At 33.5% G+C, this 13904-nt stretch overlaps 1 protein-coding gene across 1 annotated transcript in view; it reads right to left on the bottom strand.

Moving 5' to 3' along the window:
- Nucleotides 1–13904, bottom strand: part of LOC132548147 (uncharacterized) — a 46405-nt gene that overhangs the window by 15356 nt on the left and 17145 nt on the right. Inside the window, exon 2 of the mRNA XM_060211970.1 lies at nt 13386–13584. Within this exon, the coding sequence (XP_060067953.1) occupies nt 13386–13584 (199 nt within the window). The remainder of the gene's footprint in view (nt 1–13385; nt 13585–13904) is intronic.

The raw sequence follows: 13904 nt of genomic DNA, 5'->3' as shown, positions 1-13904 counted from the left end.
GAAGTTATCATGCTATATTAAATACAAAAACTGCGTAATAAGATCGCTTTTATGCAAAGTTATGCAAAAAATACAGCGATAGAATCAGAGCATAAATACACGTATATAAATGTATAAGAACAACAGAGAAAATACTAAGAAAAATAACAAAACCGATGAAAGACAAACATGAAAAACAGAAAGATTTATAGGGATTTCAAAAACTGTGTGCATATGTGTGTGTTTGTATGTACGTGTGTGTGAGAGAACGTGTATCTGTATGTGTGAATCATGGTGAGACTGCAGTATATATCCTTGTCTATGCTCTTAGAATATTTATGTATCTGTTTAAAATGGTTTTCTCTAAAAAAAAAAAAAAAATGAGGCGTCGCAAGGAGAAAATATCAGGAGACCAACATCGGTGTACGTTGGACAAAGATAACTAAAATTATCATGTTTTCGATAAGAAAAATGTAATTCTAATACTGATTTTCACCATCAGACGCGATTTCAACGTGATCAAGTTCCGATATCGCCTATAGTTTCTTTAAAAAACGAGATGAAAATTATCATTCTTATCACGTCCAATACGTGGGTGATATCTGAAGAGAAACGCAATGCATTCAGACGACATATTCAGTATATATTAGATATAAGCACTAAAACGTAAACATTTAAAACGTTTGACGCTTCAAGAATCAATCAAATTTGTACACGACTGTCTCCATGTAGTTCAGCCTACAGGACTCTATATGCTACCTGATACTCAACCAACATAACCTCACATTTAATGTTTTAGCAATAAATATAAAGCTCCCAACAATTTCGTTCATCTTTAGACCCTGTTTTAGTTCCATTGGATAAAATCCTTTGAAGCTTTCAGGCAGTTTGTGTAACACCAATGCAGTTTTTGCCGCACATTAAATACAGCTGCACATACATCACTTGTTCTTGGGCCTTTAGTACAAACCTGTGAATGTCCTCATTCTTTGAAGACTTCTGGATAGCTGTATTATACGAATACATGCTGAAAGCGCCGGAAAGCTAAATAATTTGTTAGTAATTAGAGATTAGAAAAAAAACTCTGACACATCCGTAATTGCTGCAGCCTATTTATGCTCTCCCTTGCGAGGAACTCTCCTGTGGAAGATGTTGGCTGATAATTTGACATTTACGAGAAACATGACATACTGGCTAATCGGATCTGTTTCCTCAGCACCTATCTTGGCAGCCACATTGGATCCTCTTTGAGAATCATATGGGAGAGATTTGCCAAGATAATTTCTCGATTTTATTCGGTTGATTCATCTCTCGTCCATTGCGTGGCTTGTTTCTGACATCCATTACCGTTTACTAGAGCCATTAAATGATTGATGAATCAACATTGACAGTTTCCTTTTTTCTGTAAAAATACTATAATCATGTTCCATAAAAATGCCAAGAAAATAATTTCTCCAACGAAAAATAGAGAAAAAAAACAAACTTTGCAATTTGTTTCTACTGATACGAGACTAGGTTAATTTTCAAAAAATCTAAATAAGTCTAAAATAGAAGTGCGGGTATTTGTTAACAAGGTAATATTCTAAAGTCATTCATATAGACAAATAGAGACAACTTTGTTATGGAAAAAGATTCCATGTCTAATTTAGACCAGAAATTACTTACATAACGACAGCTTTTAGACAAAGGGAATTGGTTTTCTCTTCAATCATGATTAATTTTAAGATGGCTACCTTTTACTTAAACCTAGCTTTTCATCCCAAATTACATTAAATTACATAAGTATCCATATTTACACTAAACCTAATGTAAAAAAAACAATGAGAAGTAACGGAATACTCTTAATGTTCTAAAAATACAGTTTAAACAATACTGCTCTCCCATGCAGTGATATATAGGGCTACATAGGTACAAGACTGGGATAGTCTTATTTTATTTTACGAACATATTTCCAGATATATTATGTGTCGATAACATTAAATGAATTATTTGAAATTTCAGATATCATGAGGCCGACATAACTGAATAAGTAAAAAATAATGTGCTTCTTTTAAAGTCAAATATGAGCATTTTTAACATGTATTTGTTTTGTGTTTTTCTGTATAAAACAAAGTCTGTAAATGTACATAACACATGCATGTACCACTGCTGTCCGGCAGTAATCAATGATCGATCTCGCGCCTGGCTTATTCTGTGATCAGTGTCAGATGGACTCAGTCACGCCGAAAGATATTAAATACTATATTTTCGTAAATGGCCAATTGTCGACAGAGCGGCGAAATATGATGGCGAAAAGCAGTCAGGTTGAAATGATAATACTACTGAAACCTATCTTATGACTGTTCTACAGCAACATGGTTTGTTTCTGACTCAGCTTCCAATTAACCCATTAGAAAGACACTATCGCACAATAGGCGGGTATCCCGTGTTCTTTGAAGAGATACCATGGAGGGGGATTGCATGAAAAGGGGAGTAGTGAAGGAGTGACTGTATGAGGTCACAAAAAGACCAAAGGACAAAATGTGTCTAAGGTCTGGCTTTGAAATCTGAGGTCATCAGCTTGTCACGTATAAAACTAGAGTAGGGTCAAGTTACTGTGACGTCTACTGCCGTCTAATTCTATTATATGAGCTAGAAAAAGTGCCTGTGGTTTGTTCTATGTAATGGATTTGACATCAAGAAAACAGTATTATTCAGTCTGAAACGCACTAGGGAATTGGCATGCAAATAAATATAATGCCAATAGTGTTATTTAATTATTGTCACAAGACACCAAAAGTTGTTTTGCCTAACACCAACAAACAATAAATTTCAGTTTTGTTTGCGTTTTCTCCTTGTTTGTTTTAAATTGTATGTGATAACAAGCAATTGATCTTCAATTAAAATTAATTTATATATTAAATAAATTAACATTCAAAAAGTGAGACAATAAAAGCACGAACCCTCAAAATAAAACAAATGATTCTGCGAATCAATTACAGTATGAAATGTTTTAAATTTGTGTTTGCATTATTTATTCAATAAATTTAAGTACCTTTTTCTTTTTTGCAAGTGGGAATACTAACCAATTTTTTTCTCTGTTTCAATAAATATTCCATTCCATTAATATTCCGTTAATCGTCTAAATATGGTTTATTGATAACATTTGTTATCGACACGGTAATTTATCATGCGCTTATATGCCGAGATGAGATAATGAGCTAAAATTTGATTGCGCTAAATAAAGTGTTTTTATAGCGCACTTCGTTTTCCGCAAAAACAATCAAAACTAAATGTCGAATTATACAAAAGATCAGTATGGAATGACATTCGTCGAGGCCCGCCATGCTGGATCCTGCAGGGAGGTCAGGTATGTGTGGAATAGGTGTCAGTGTCAGAAAGTAACGGCCTGTGCCTATTTGTGCCAGAAAGTATAATAACATACCTATCACTCACATCTGTTTATATTTGTATTCATTTATCATTAATTAGTCATTTCCGAGACTCGCCTGATGTTAAGCAGAAACATAAACCTAGTTTTATTTAGATTAACGTAGTCTCTAACTTATTCATTTTCTAAATTAAGAATGCATTTTGATTTCTTCTCTCCAACGAGTGTTAACACGGGAAATATACAAACTAAAGTATGGTAACCAAGGTGGTCTCTATTTTGTTGATTCAACTGCATGGTAATACAGTTACCGCTTTTGTGTATTAACCACTAACATATATGCCATTTTTTGTGTATTAACCACTAACATATATATTAGTTTTGTGTATTAACCACAAACATATAAAATAATTTTGTGTATTAACCACTAACATATATACTAGTTTTGTGTATTAACCACTGACATATATACTAGTTTTGTGTATTAACCACTGACATATATACTAGTTTTTGTGTATTAACCACTAACATATATACTAGTTTTGTCTAATAAACACTTATATATCTACCAGTGTTTGGGTATGAACCACAAACATATATATGAGTTGTTGTGCATTACCAACTTACTTACATATTAGTTTTGTGTATTAACCTAACATATATAATAGTTTTTTGTGTACTAAACACTAACATATATTTTAGTATTTGTTTATTAATGACTAACATGCATAATAGCTTTTTGTGTATTAACCACCAGCATACATCATAATTTCTCCTTGTCGCTCTGTCTCTGTCTCAGTCTCTGTCTCCCCCTCCCTCCCCCCCCTCTCTCTCTCTCGTATCCCAGTTTCAGTGCATTTAGATATGTTTTTAGTAATAGATACAATATTTACACTATAATGGAAAAAACTGCATGCTACTTAGATATGTCGAAGTTTAAAAATAAACGGTAAAGAACTAAACATATTAAACTCAGCAAGGGTTGAAAATAGTGTATCCCTCCCGAGAAACACCATCAAATGTTTATCAAATCCGCTTATTGTTTTGACATTTTGAACACATGTGGTCTATCTTCTGATCTAGTACATTTGACCTCTTGGAAATAAATGATTATATATTACAGTATTTTGACAAGAAAGTTTGATAAGATTTTAACTTGAAGTAGTTTATGTGATAGAAAAGATGATAAGTTACTATTATCAACAAAACTACACAATCTATACTTTGATGTGGCTTAAATAATGTAAATGTGTCAAACCATTGCGGGCGATGATCATTCGCGTGTGTATACCACACCTCAAGAGGTTGTGAACTCAGCGAGCGTATTTATTTACCACTGCCTGTGATCGCTTAAAACCAAACTAAAGTGACACTGGAATATCGCCTGTGTATTATTCTCTGTCACTGATGTACTTTACATAAAAAACAGGTTAGATGTACTTTTTTCTACAAGAATTGGCTTAATTGAACATCCGATGGCAATAGCGAACGAGAGCAGAAAAGTATGTAGAATTGTTTGTTTTTTGACAGTATATTTTTCTCTCAGAGTAATGATGTTTTTAAGTTATATTGTCTAAGGATAAATTATGTTTTATATAAAACTTATCAAACTGAAAAGTACATGTTAAAGAACCATGTGAGCCAACATTGGTCAACTCGTACCACAGTCTATACTTAATTATACAACTTGTTCTGTAATTAGACGTTAAGATAACAAATCCATATATTTCGATTTATTTTTGAAAATATTTTTGTCATTGAATATTATTGACAAGATCATAACTATTGAAAAATGAAATTTCGTGTTGTGTGGTATTTTTAGATCGAGCTTAAAGACTTATCAAGACAGAAGTTTGTTTATCCACCCAGCACGTGCTAGGCTTTACATGTATTATAAGGCATCAAATGAAGTAACGCGGTGACTTGAATGCAAATAATGAAATTTCCTATACATTATCACCATGTGGTTTTAAGCAGCTGATCACGACAATGATAAGTTTCGCCAACTATAACACCAACAAAACATTTGTTTATAAGGTACTGGAGATTCTGCATTAGGACGATATCATCTGTAAACGTCACAAGATGTCTGCCTATGATAAATTACAGACGTGCTTAATATTAAATAATATTTTCGGGACTGGAACAGCAATGTAACAATGGATGATCTAAGTCCTAGAAATAAGGCCCAGTTGTGCTGAGTCATGATGAATTTCTTATCGTGAACATGACTAGTGAGGTAATCAGTTATCCTAATATCATATAATCCTTTATTATTAAATACATTTTTAAATGTGTATTTATTTGATCTAAATCTGTTAGATGTGATTTCTCTTTACACCTAATTTGCCAACCAACCTATTTGTATATAACAACATATTTCCTCTATAGAGTCGCATGTTGAATTTCAACAGATATTGCATTGTTATTGATATTGTTTTTGATAAAATGTTTTATCTAATCATGGATCATTAATTCTCTGCTTAACATAAGTCCAAAGTTATCCAATTATCCAACACTTAAACTACAGAATAATTGAATATTAGATATTTTCCAACGCAGATTTCACACAGATCCGGAAGAGTAAAACGTTACTTGTGTGCTTCAATCAATCATTTGCATAGCTTCAATAAATGTTTAACACCCTTATTTTCCAAAAGTTGAGTCGTAAAAGATTGTCAAGTGCAATTGATATAATGTCGATTTCTCACGTCAATCATTGACCTCATTAGTATGGACAATATATAATTAACAGTCAAGATGTTCTGCAAGTATAAGCAATATGTCCAGATTTATGACATATTTTCCCTACGAGAACAGAACATCTGGCCCTTCAATCCCAGCAATCTTGTTTTATTGTTATTGTCCACAGAACACTAGAACTGACCTGTCCAAACTGGACGGTTGGTAATCCAGTAAGGACAATGTGTCATTCTTGTTCGGGACGAGGTGCTAATTAGCTCCTGGAGACAAATGTAATGAAGTCGAGGCTGACTTCCGTGATAATAACTTGACAAGTGGGCGTTTACATGACTTTCGGGTCTGCACAAGCACGCTTTGTTGTTAACTAACCGACAAAGCAGTAAACAGTAATGTCCAATTTTGTCACACATCGACAATTAAGGGTTGGGGTTTAGTGTCCACGTTGAATGCCTTCGCTTGGTCGTGTGACTGGATACAATCGTTAAACACACGCTGTGGAATTTAAATATCTATTTATATCAGTCTATCATCAGATCACGGTCGAAATCTCTGACTGAAATTAACTTTATTGTCGCGTTTATAAAGTTATGACTAAGTTCTAATGGTTGTGGGGATAATGCCAATACGGTATTCTCACTTCAATATTTAGCATACATGATAATCATATATTTAAATTATATGGTATTGATGTATTACCGGATCATTTCAGATAAACATGGAAAGAATGCAGTTGTCCTATATTTTACCTATATACATATATTTAGAATATTTCGTTCATTTCAAATTCTTTCTTTACGGTACCGGCTGTTTGAAAGATCAGACCTATGTCATAATTCTTCTTGTTCCGACCTGAAATGTACCCCATGAGTATGTATATGCATTTCTCAAATGGTTCGCTGTTAGGGACATGAATGTATTTTCCCCCACTTATTTTGTTGCGCGTTTGCAGACATGATGTAAAGTAACATGAAACGACGTTCGAATGTGTGGTCCAAACTGAAATACCACAGACAAATATATCATAAGGTATACATAGTTTGTTCACATCTTAAAGACGACTGCCACTGTTTGTGTTATGACGATAACCGTGTAATTAGACCAGTAGCATGTCCGACATGTTAATACATATCTATTTTACAGTCGCTGCACCTGACATACTGCATGAAATGTTCTTTAAGTTGGATCTAATATCCCACAAACATTAATGTGAAAAATATCATCTTTAATAAAATGGGACGGGGCATTATTATTGTAGCGCTGACTTTAACTTTTTCCCCACAAGCAAAATCTTTTGTAACAATTGTATTCGTCGGATTGCTGATGTTCACTAGATAAGAATTTTACATACCAATATAGCCCAGTATGATCCGAATAGATATTAAGACTTTTATTAAGATAGCCTTTTATAAAATTTAAACAACATTTTTGAATCTGATAAATATTAATTATATGTCTAAAACAACACTTTGTTGGACAAACATTATGAAAAGATGTATGTAGATATATGTGAAAGTGCCACATTTAAAATGTTTTATCAGATAGAGACCACTGAAACATAATTCACGAAAGCCGCAATATACTTGTATTTGAAACATGTGTTTTCACATCGTATTTTCTTTAAAAGTTCACAAAATGTATATATCAAACGAATTCCTGTGGTTCTGTAGGTTATTTAGAAAGCATCTAGAAGTAGTTAATGTCATCTCCTGTAATTGTTCAAACGTCACGATAGAAACAAGCAGTCAGGAACGATACAATTAAACAGGTTAAGTTATTTCCTTAGAAACAGGATGTGAAAATGTGTCTCATAAACCAAAATAGATATCACAAAACCATGCGGTATTATGTAACTTCTCGTAAAGTTCATCTGGGACAATCTACATCAGATGAGTCACTCATTATTATGATGACAGAAACAGACATTAGCTAGAACTTTCATGGAAGTAAAGTATGACTTAGTGGTGTTGAAATGACATTAGATTAATGATACAGTCAGGGCTATTTTAAAATTCCCCAGATTTTCCCGTCACTTGTATAATGTGCAGACTCATGTATTTAACTGTTTAGATATACATAGTCTACCTAATCTGAACCGGAATAGAATTAAGTACTAAAATCTATAACTTTCTTTTTCTTTAAATTCCATATGATGAATTTATACGTGTAAATTTCGGATCGCGTTTGAAAAAAATAGCTTAATTACAATGTGGGCGAAAGAGTTAATAGGTAAATATCGAAAGGTTAAAAATCGCCTTACCTTGCTGCTTTATTTTCATCTATGTTACAGAACAAATGTGTATAAAGTATATGTGGATTGATATGCTTTCATTATAATAAAGGGTTATTTCGTGATTCTCTCTATATCTAAACGTTTGTGATTCTATTACTGTACAAAAGACACAAGTGAATAGCACCTTTCAATAAAAATAACAACAAGAAAATACTAATATGTCAACATAACATAACATTCAATAATGCTGGGGCATAACATGAACAAAAGACAAAATTTAATAAGAGACTCATCATTTAAAGAGAAGGGAATAAGACCAGGTGTTCCGAAAGAAAACGCATCTTCTGATTCATCCACCACACCCGCCATGTTAATCTTGGCCAAGCCAAATAAGCAATGGCAAACTAACGAGCTTCAAACACGCACAGTGTGATATTGAAAAAAGAGAATAGAATATTCCTCAATGAGATCACTATGACAAACATAATTATCATCCTGCATCTTTTGAAACCCTGTGATAGGAGTTTGTCCGTCAGTTGACGACTTTTCCCACGAAAATCGTTATATTCGGACAGGCTATTATCGAAACTTATACGAAACAATTTCATGATGCAGTTCAATTCATTGTTTGGTTCTATTGTATTTAATCTCAATTGTGTGTCTTGTTAAAATCTTTAAACACTATTAATTAGGGAAGCCAGGATGTTGCTTTTCAGAAATGGAAAATCATAACAAGTACATGTACATAACAACTAAAAGTTCCATACCTGTAAACATTAAAAAGTACATTAGCGGAAACGAAATTAGGACGAAATGACGAAACCCGACCAGGAAATTGAACGGGGAGGGGGTGCATAAAAATCACATGAATACCATACAGAAACGATTTGATATCAAAGTGATCTCAAAAAAACTCAAGCTAAGTCGTTGCTATACTTACTTTATCAACAGAAAGACAGACAGAAAGAGTCATATAATGATGTTTGTTTCATAATTATGTTATCTAGATAAGTACATTGTTCTAATTTATCGTAAATTATTGAGTTAATTTAATACAAAACCGATTGAGAATATCAGAAATATCGTTGTTGATGAGGCTCAGTTTAAGTAAATAATATCACAAAATATAAAAAATGCATTACGAAGGAAAATCGAAAACTTAATTCTATGGCAAAGAGACATTACCGTCAATAGCCATTTCTCTTTATCAATATAGAGAGGCAGTTTTAATGAAGAATCCAGGGAATGTCTTTGTACGAATTACATTTAATGTTTATAGAATTAAGGTATTATTCGAAGATTTTATAAATAGAACAAATATCTATTAAGTATTTCCAGTATTAATTGTGTATAATGCATTTCTGATATTCACAGACAAATATTTTAATAAAATTTCCATACATCATACATGACATTGTGATGAGGAATGTTCACCATTAGTGTATTTATTGTTTTGATAAACGCCACGAAGAAATTCGATAGCAATCTGTTTTAATGTACTTCTGTATACACGTTATTTGTGAGGATCAGAATACAAATACAAGTCATTGTTATAACAATGTCGCTGTGTTCTCTTATTTTCTTCATTTGACATTCGCATTCATTGTATTAATTTGTTAGCAATGTTGAGAAATACACTCTGAAAAGCCAAAGTGGTGAAAGGATAGTGCGACATCATCGGCGCCATCCGACTTACAATATATCACACCTACGAGATGTCAGATGTCGACAGCGATTATTCCCATCATTGACCTCATCATCACGAAACATAAATCAATTATATCGTCTCGGAGATATTCTCACTTTTACATTACGGATATAAAGTGGGAAATAAAAGTGTACCTACATTCGTATATACTACATTTTAGCCATAAAAATAATTCAAAGCTATTAGCTTTGTGATAACTGAAGCTGACATATATTGCAGCAATAAATGTACATATGTCCCTAATAACAACAAAACACTTCCGTCAGAAAATTTATCGCCGTCCGAAATCTGTTTCGGATAAAAAAATGTCCAGTCCCCGAGATGAAAATGGGCCTATATCAACGTAGCCCGCTGCTACACCAAAGTCTTACTAGGTTAACATGGTAGTCTTGTGCTATTTATCGTTAGTGGACCTTCAACTAATGGCTCGATAATTTGGATATACAGCAAATTGCTACAGAATCGTCATCGACCAATCTAACTCATTCCGTAGTTTAGAACTCATTCCACGTGCATTATTGTACACGCGAGAAATTTTAAAAGTAATACTTGCTCCAAGAAGTGGATTGTCTTACAATGTCACCATGGTTACATTTATGAACATAACATATATTATTTATAACAACAGATGACAAATTGTATATTATCGGGAATGTATACAAATACACGATATACCATCGACGTATATTCCCAGCAGCGTAATTCTTAATGGAAAAACGAATGCGTTTGCTTCCAATTTGTATGAAGATGTCTTTAGTTTGATAGGTTTATCCCTCTTACAACTGAAGAGACGAAAAGAAAAGGCACACTGGGATATGGACTGGCACTAAAACACCAGGAAAGCAGAAAAAAATAAATATCGTTACGTAACACATTGTATTTTGTGTAGATAAGTTAAGGCTGTGAGATCTTAAAGGGACGGGAAAGGTAAAAAAAGTGTATGACAACACTGAAATATTAAACAGGATTGTAGCCATAAAAGAGAGATGACTAAATAACTAATAAAATGGCTCTCCAACTTCAATCGACTGACATCTATCCACAGATTCTGTTTCTTTCTTTTTTTCTTTTTTTAGATTTAATTGTATTAAATCTGAAAGTGGCCATTAAAATTTAGAATTGAATTAAATCTCTTTATTCATCACCACATACTGTGTTTAATTATGCATTTCTTGTAGGTATAGGACACTTGTGTGTCACTTGTACAGGTCTTTTCACAAGAAACCTAGATACCTTTATACCATGAAATGTTTTTATCTGCGAGACAATTAGAAAAAAAAATAATTTTAACATTGAAGCCATTTCATTGATATCATTTTTCTTTCGACTGTTTTCACACAAACACTAAAAGGCGCTTACAACAACCAGAGAACATCAGTTAGCCAGCGTTCAGGATAATTCTCTAGGTCATCTTCTGTCATTTGTAACTAATCACGAAGACAGCTGGATCTCGACTTGCAAAAGACCGGTGTGATTTTCCAATTAAATATTGCCCATACTGTCTTTATTGTTCCTAGTGGATATTAATTAGATATCACTAGTGATTCTAAGTCTTGGCATGGCCTTCCAGTTTCAATACTGCTTCAATACTGAATCATTGGGTAACCTTTCCGCGTAGCTGAGATATCTATCTTAATTTGTAAGATCTAACAACTGACGCTGTCTTCAATGACATTCAATACCGCTGGGAGCCATACGTTATACCCGGATACAGCCATAATCTGAATCTTAGAGGCAGCTATATACGTTGAAGGAAGATGGTGCTATTTCTATTGTTTTATCATGTTTTTACGTGTGCCTACGTCATTGTACTATTCAGCTTATCCACACATCCTTTACTTATGTCAATATGTCTGAAATGTTATATGAAATTGAAATAACGTTACTGTTTAAACAAATAATGTCGACTTTTAAAGATCTGATTATTCAAACAGAACCAGACATATCAATCAAAAACACTTTATGAGGCCCTTGTTCATAAAGGTAAAGAAATTTCTGACTAGTTATGTCTTTAACAGCAACTACATAAACCACTTTAATTAAGTTAAGTGAGTTAATGGTTAAGGACTATATACGAGTAACCATTAAGTGGTGTTAAAATGTAGTAATACAAAGTATAGGCACGAACAGTAAACTCTAACGTTATGCTGAATGCTGAATCTTTGTCATTTGAATAATAAACAATTTTCTGGGCAATTTGAAACGAAAATCGAAATTCCAATTTAGACATATACAGAGTAATAATCAGTTCTTCAACAACGACGTTTCTAACAGACAGAAAGGAAATGATGTTTGGCATTACCCATGTGTCACTGCGAGAATTTCAAAAGACAATTAGCAAGAGAACCGGCAAAAACCAATTTATGTGATCCATCCTAGATTTGACTGACTATACGTCAATAACTATGTTTGCAACGACTTGTGTGTATAAAGTTTTGTATCGCTCGACCTAGTTGCTCATTAGATCACTCGACAGTGGTATAAGGAAAATACACCTTGCCACAATACGGTCCAACATGACATTATTGTCTTTACAGGAAGTTGACTTATCATTTGATGTTTTAAACAAAGTTTTTCCTGCTTTCACATGAGTGAAAATTTCACATTCCTTTCAGTATATGTAGGGTGCATTGTTTGATGTTATCTTTGGCTATTAAATCATTCTAAAATACTTAGATCGATGAGTTCACTCCCTCGACCCTTAATAATCTTCTCACATCTATACATTTTCTGTATTGCTGACATGATGAAAATCGGAACATCGACCAATTGCTCGAGGAAAACAATCATCAAAACAAAAAAGTAGAGTCACCACTAATAGTATCGTACAACCGTTTTGATAAAATTGCTATAAAAACAAAGCGTATAAAGGATCCAGACGCGTGAAGGTTTGGCGCCATTATTGTTATCAAGACTTATGTACTCAGATCGGATTTGGTAAAATTATATCAATGAAACAGATTATCAGGTGAGGTGGTCGGGAAGGATCCATACGGAACAAATATTCGCAAAATGTTAAGGTGAATATTTTTGCACTTATTCGGTCCAATAATCGTCCGATTGTGACACAGGTCGGAATAGCTGGAACGTCATAAAATGCTTCTTAGGGTCTTACCTACATACACTATCATAATATAGCTCACGAAGCCTTCGCTTAAAACATAGATTGAATCCATTTCAAAAGCTCGTCTGTAGAAACTCGTTATACAGAACTTATGTCTTGCTAAAAAAAGAATACATTTTCTTCATATTTTTTTCAAAAGTGAATGGGTTTCAACTTATAACTTCAAAACTAGTTTTATATCTCGAACGATTTCTATAATATATGTTCAAAAGTATCAGCATTTATTTCGGCGTATAAGCTTTAGCAGAAGGAATGATAAAGACAGAGTTACCTTTCCTGCTTTGAAGAAGTCCATCCCAAACGGGTTCCTGGCATCTCCACCATCTGAGTTTTTGTGTCCCACCCCTTTCCAGATTGCCTGTGGATCACAAGGGCTCGGAACGTCCCCTCCATTCGGAATACGCTCTTTGAAATACGGGAAAGCGAGGGATCCCTTATGTGCCAGAAAAATAACCAGCAACACCAAATACCTGCAAGAAAGATCAAGGTAACTTGATAAACAAGGCATTTATTGTTGATATTCTTATCTATGATAACATTATGGGTAACAAAGCATCAGTAACTACGTTTGTAGACTATAATAAAATGTCATGGGCATTACTACTCCATCTAGTAGCATATAGCTATAAGATATGTGTCTTCTCCGATAGCACGAAAAAGGCTCGAATCAATGTCACAATCACCGAAATACAATATGCACTCCAGGATTGTACTGAACCATAAAAGGGAATAACATCTTTTAATAGAAATTTAGAATTTGATTACACATTCTTTATAACCATATGATGCA

The sequence above is a fragment of the Ylistrum balloti genome, unplaced genomic scaffold (genome assembly GCF_031769215.1).
Source record: "Ylistrum balloti isolate Yb309-2 unplaced genomic scaffold, AGI_CSIRO_Ybal_v1 Utg370006, whole genome shotgun sequence".
NCBI lineage: Eukaryota > Metazoa > Mollusca > Bivalvia > Pectinida > Pectinidae > Ylistrum > Ylistrum balloti.
The sequence above is the reverse complement of the archived record's forward strand: the minus strand, read 5'-3'. Positions and strand labels throughout refer to the sequence as shown.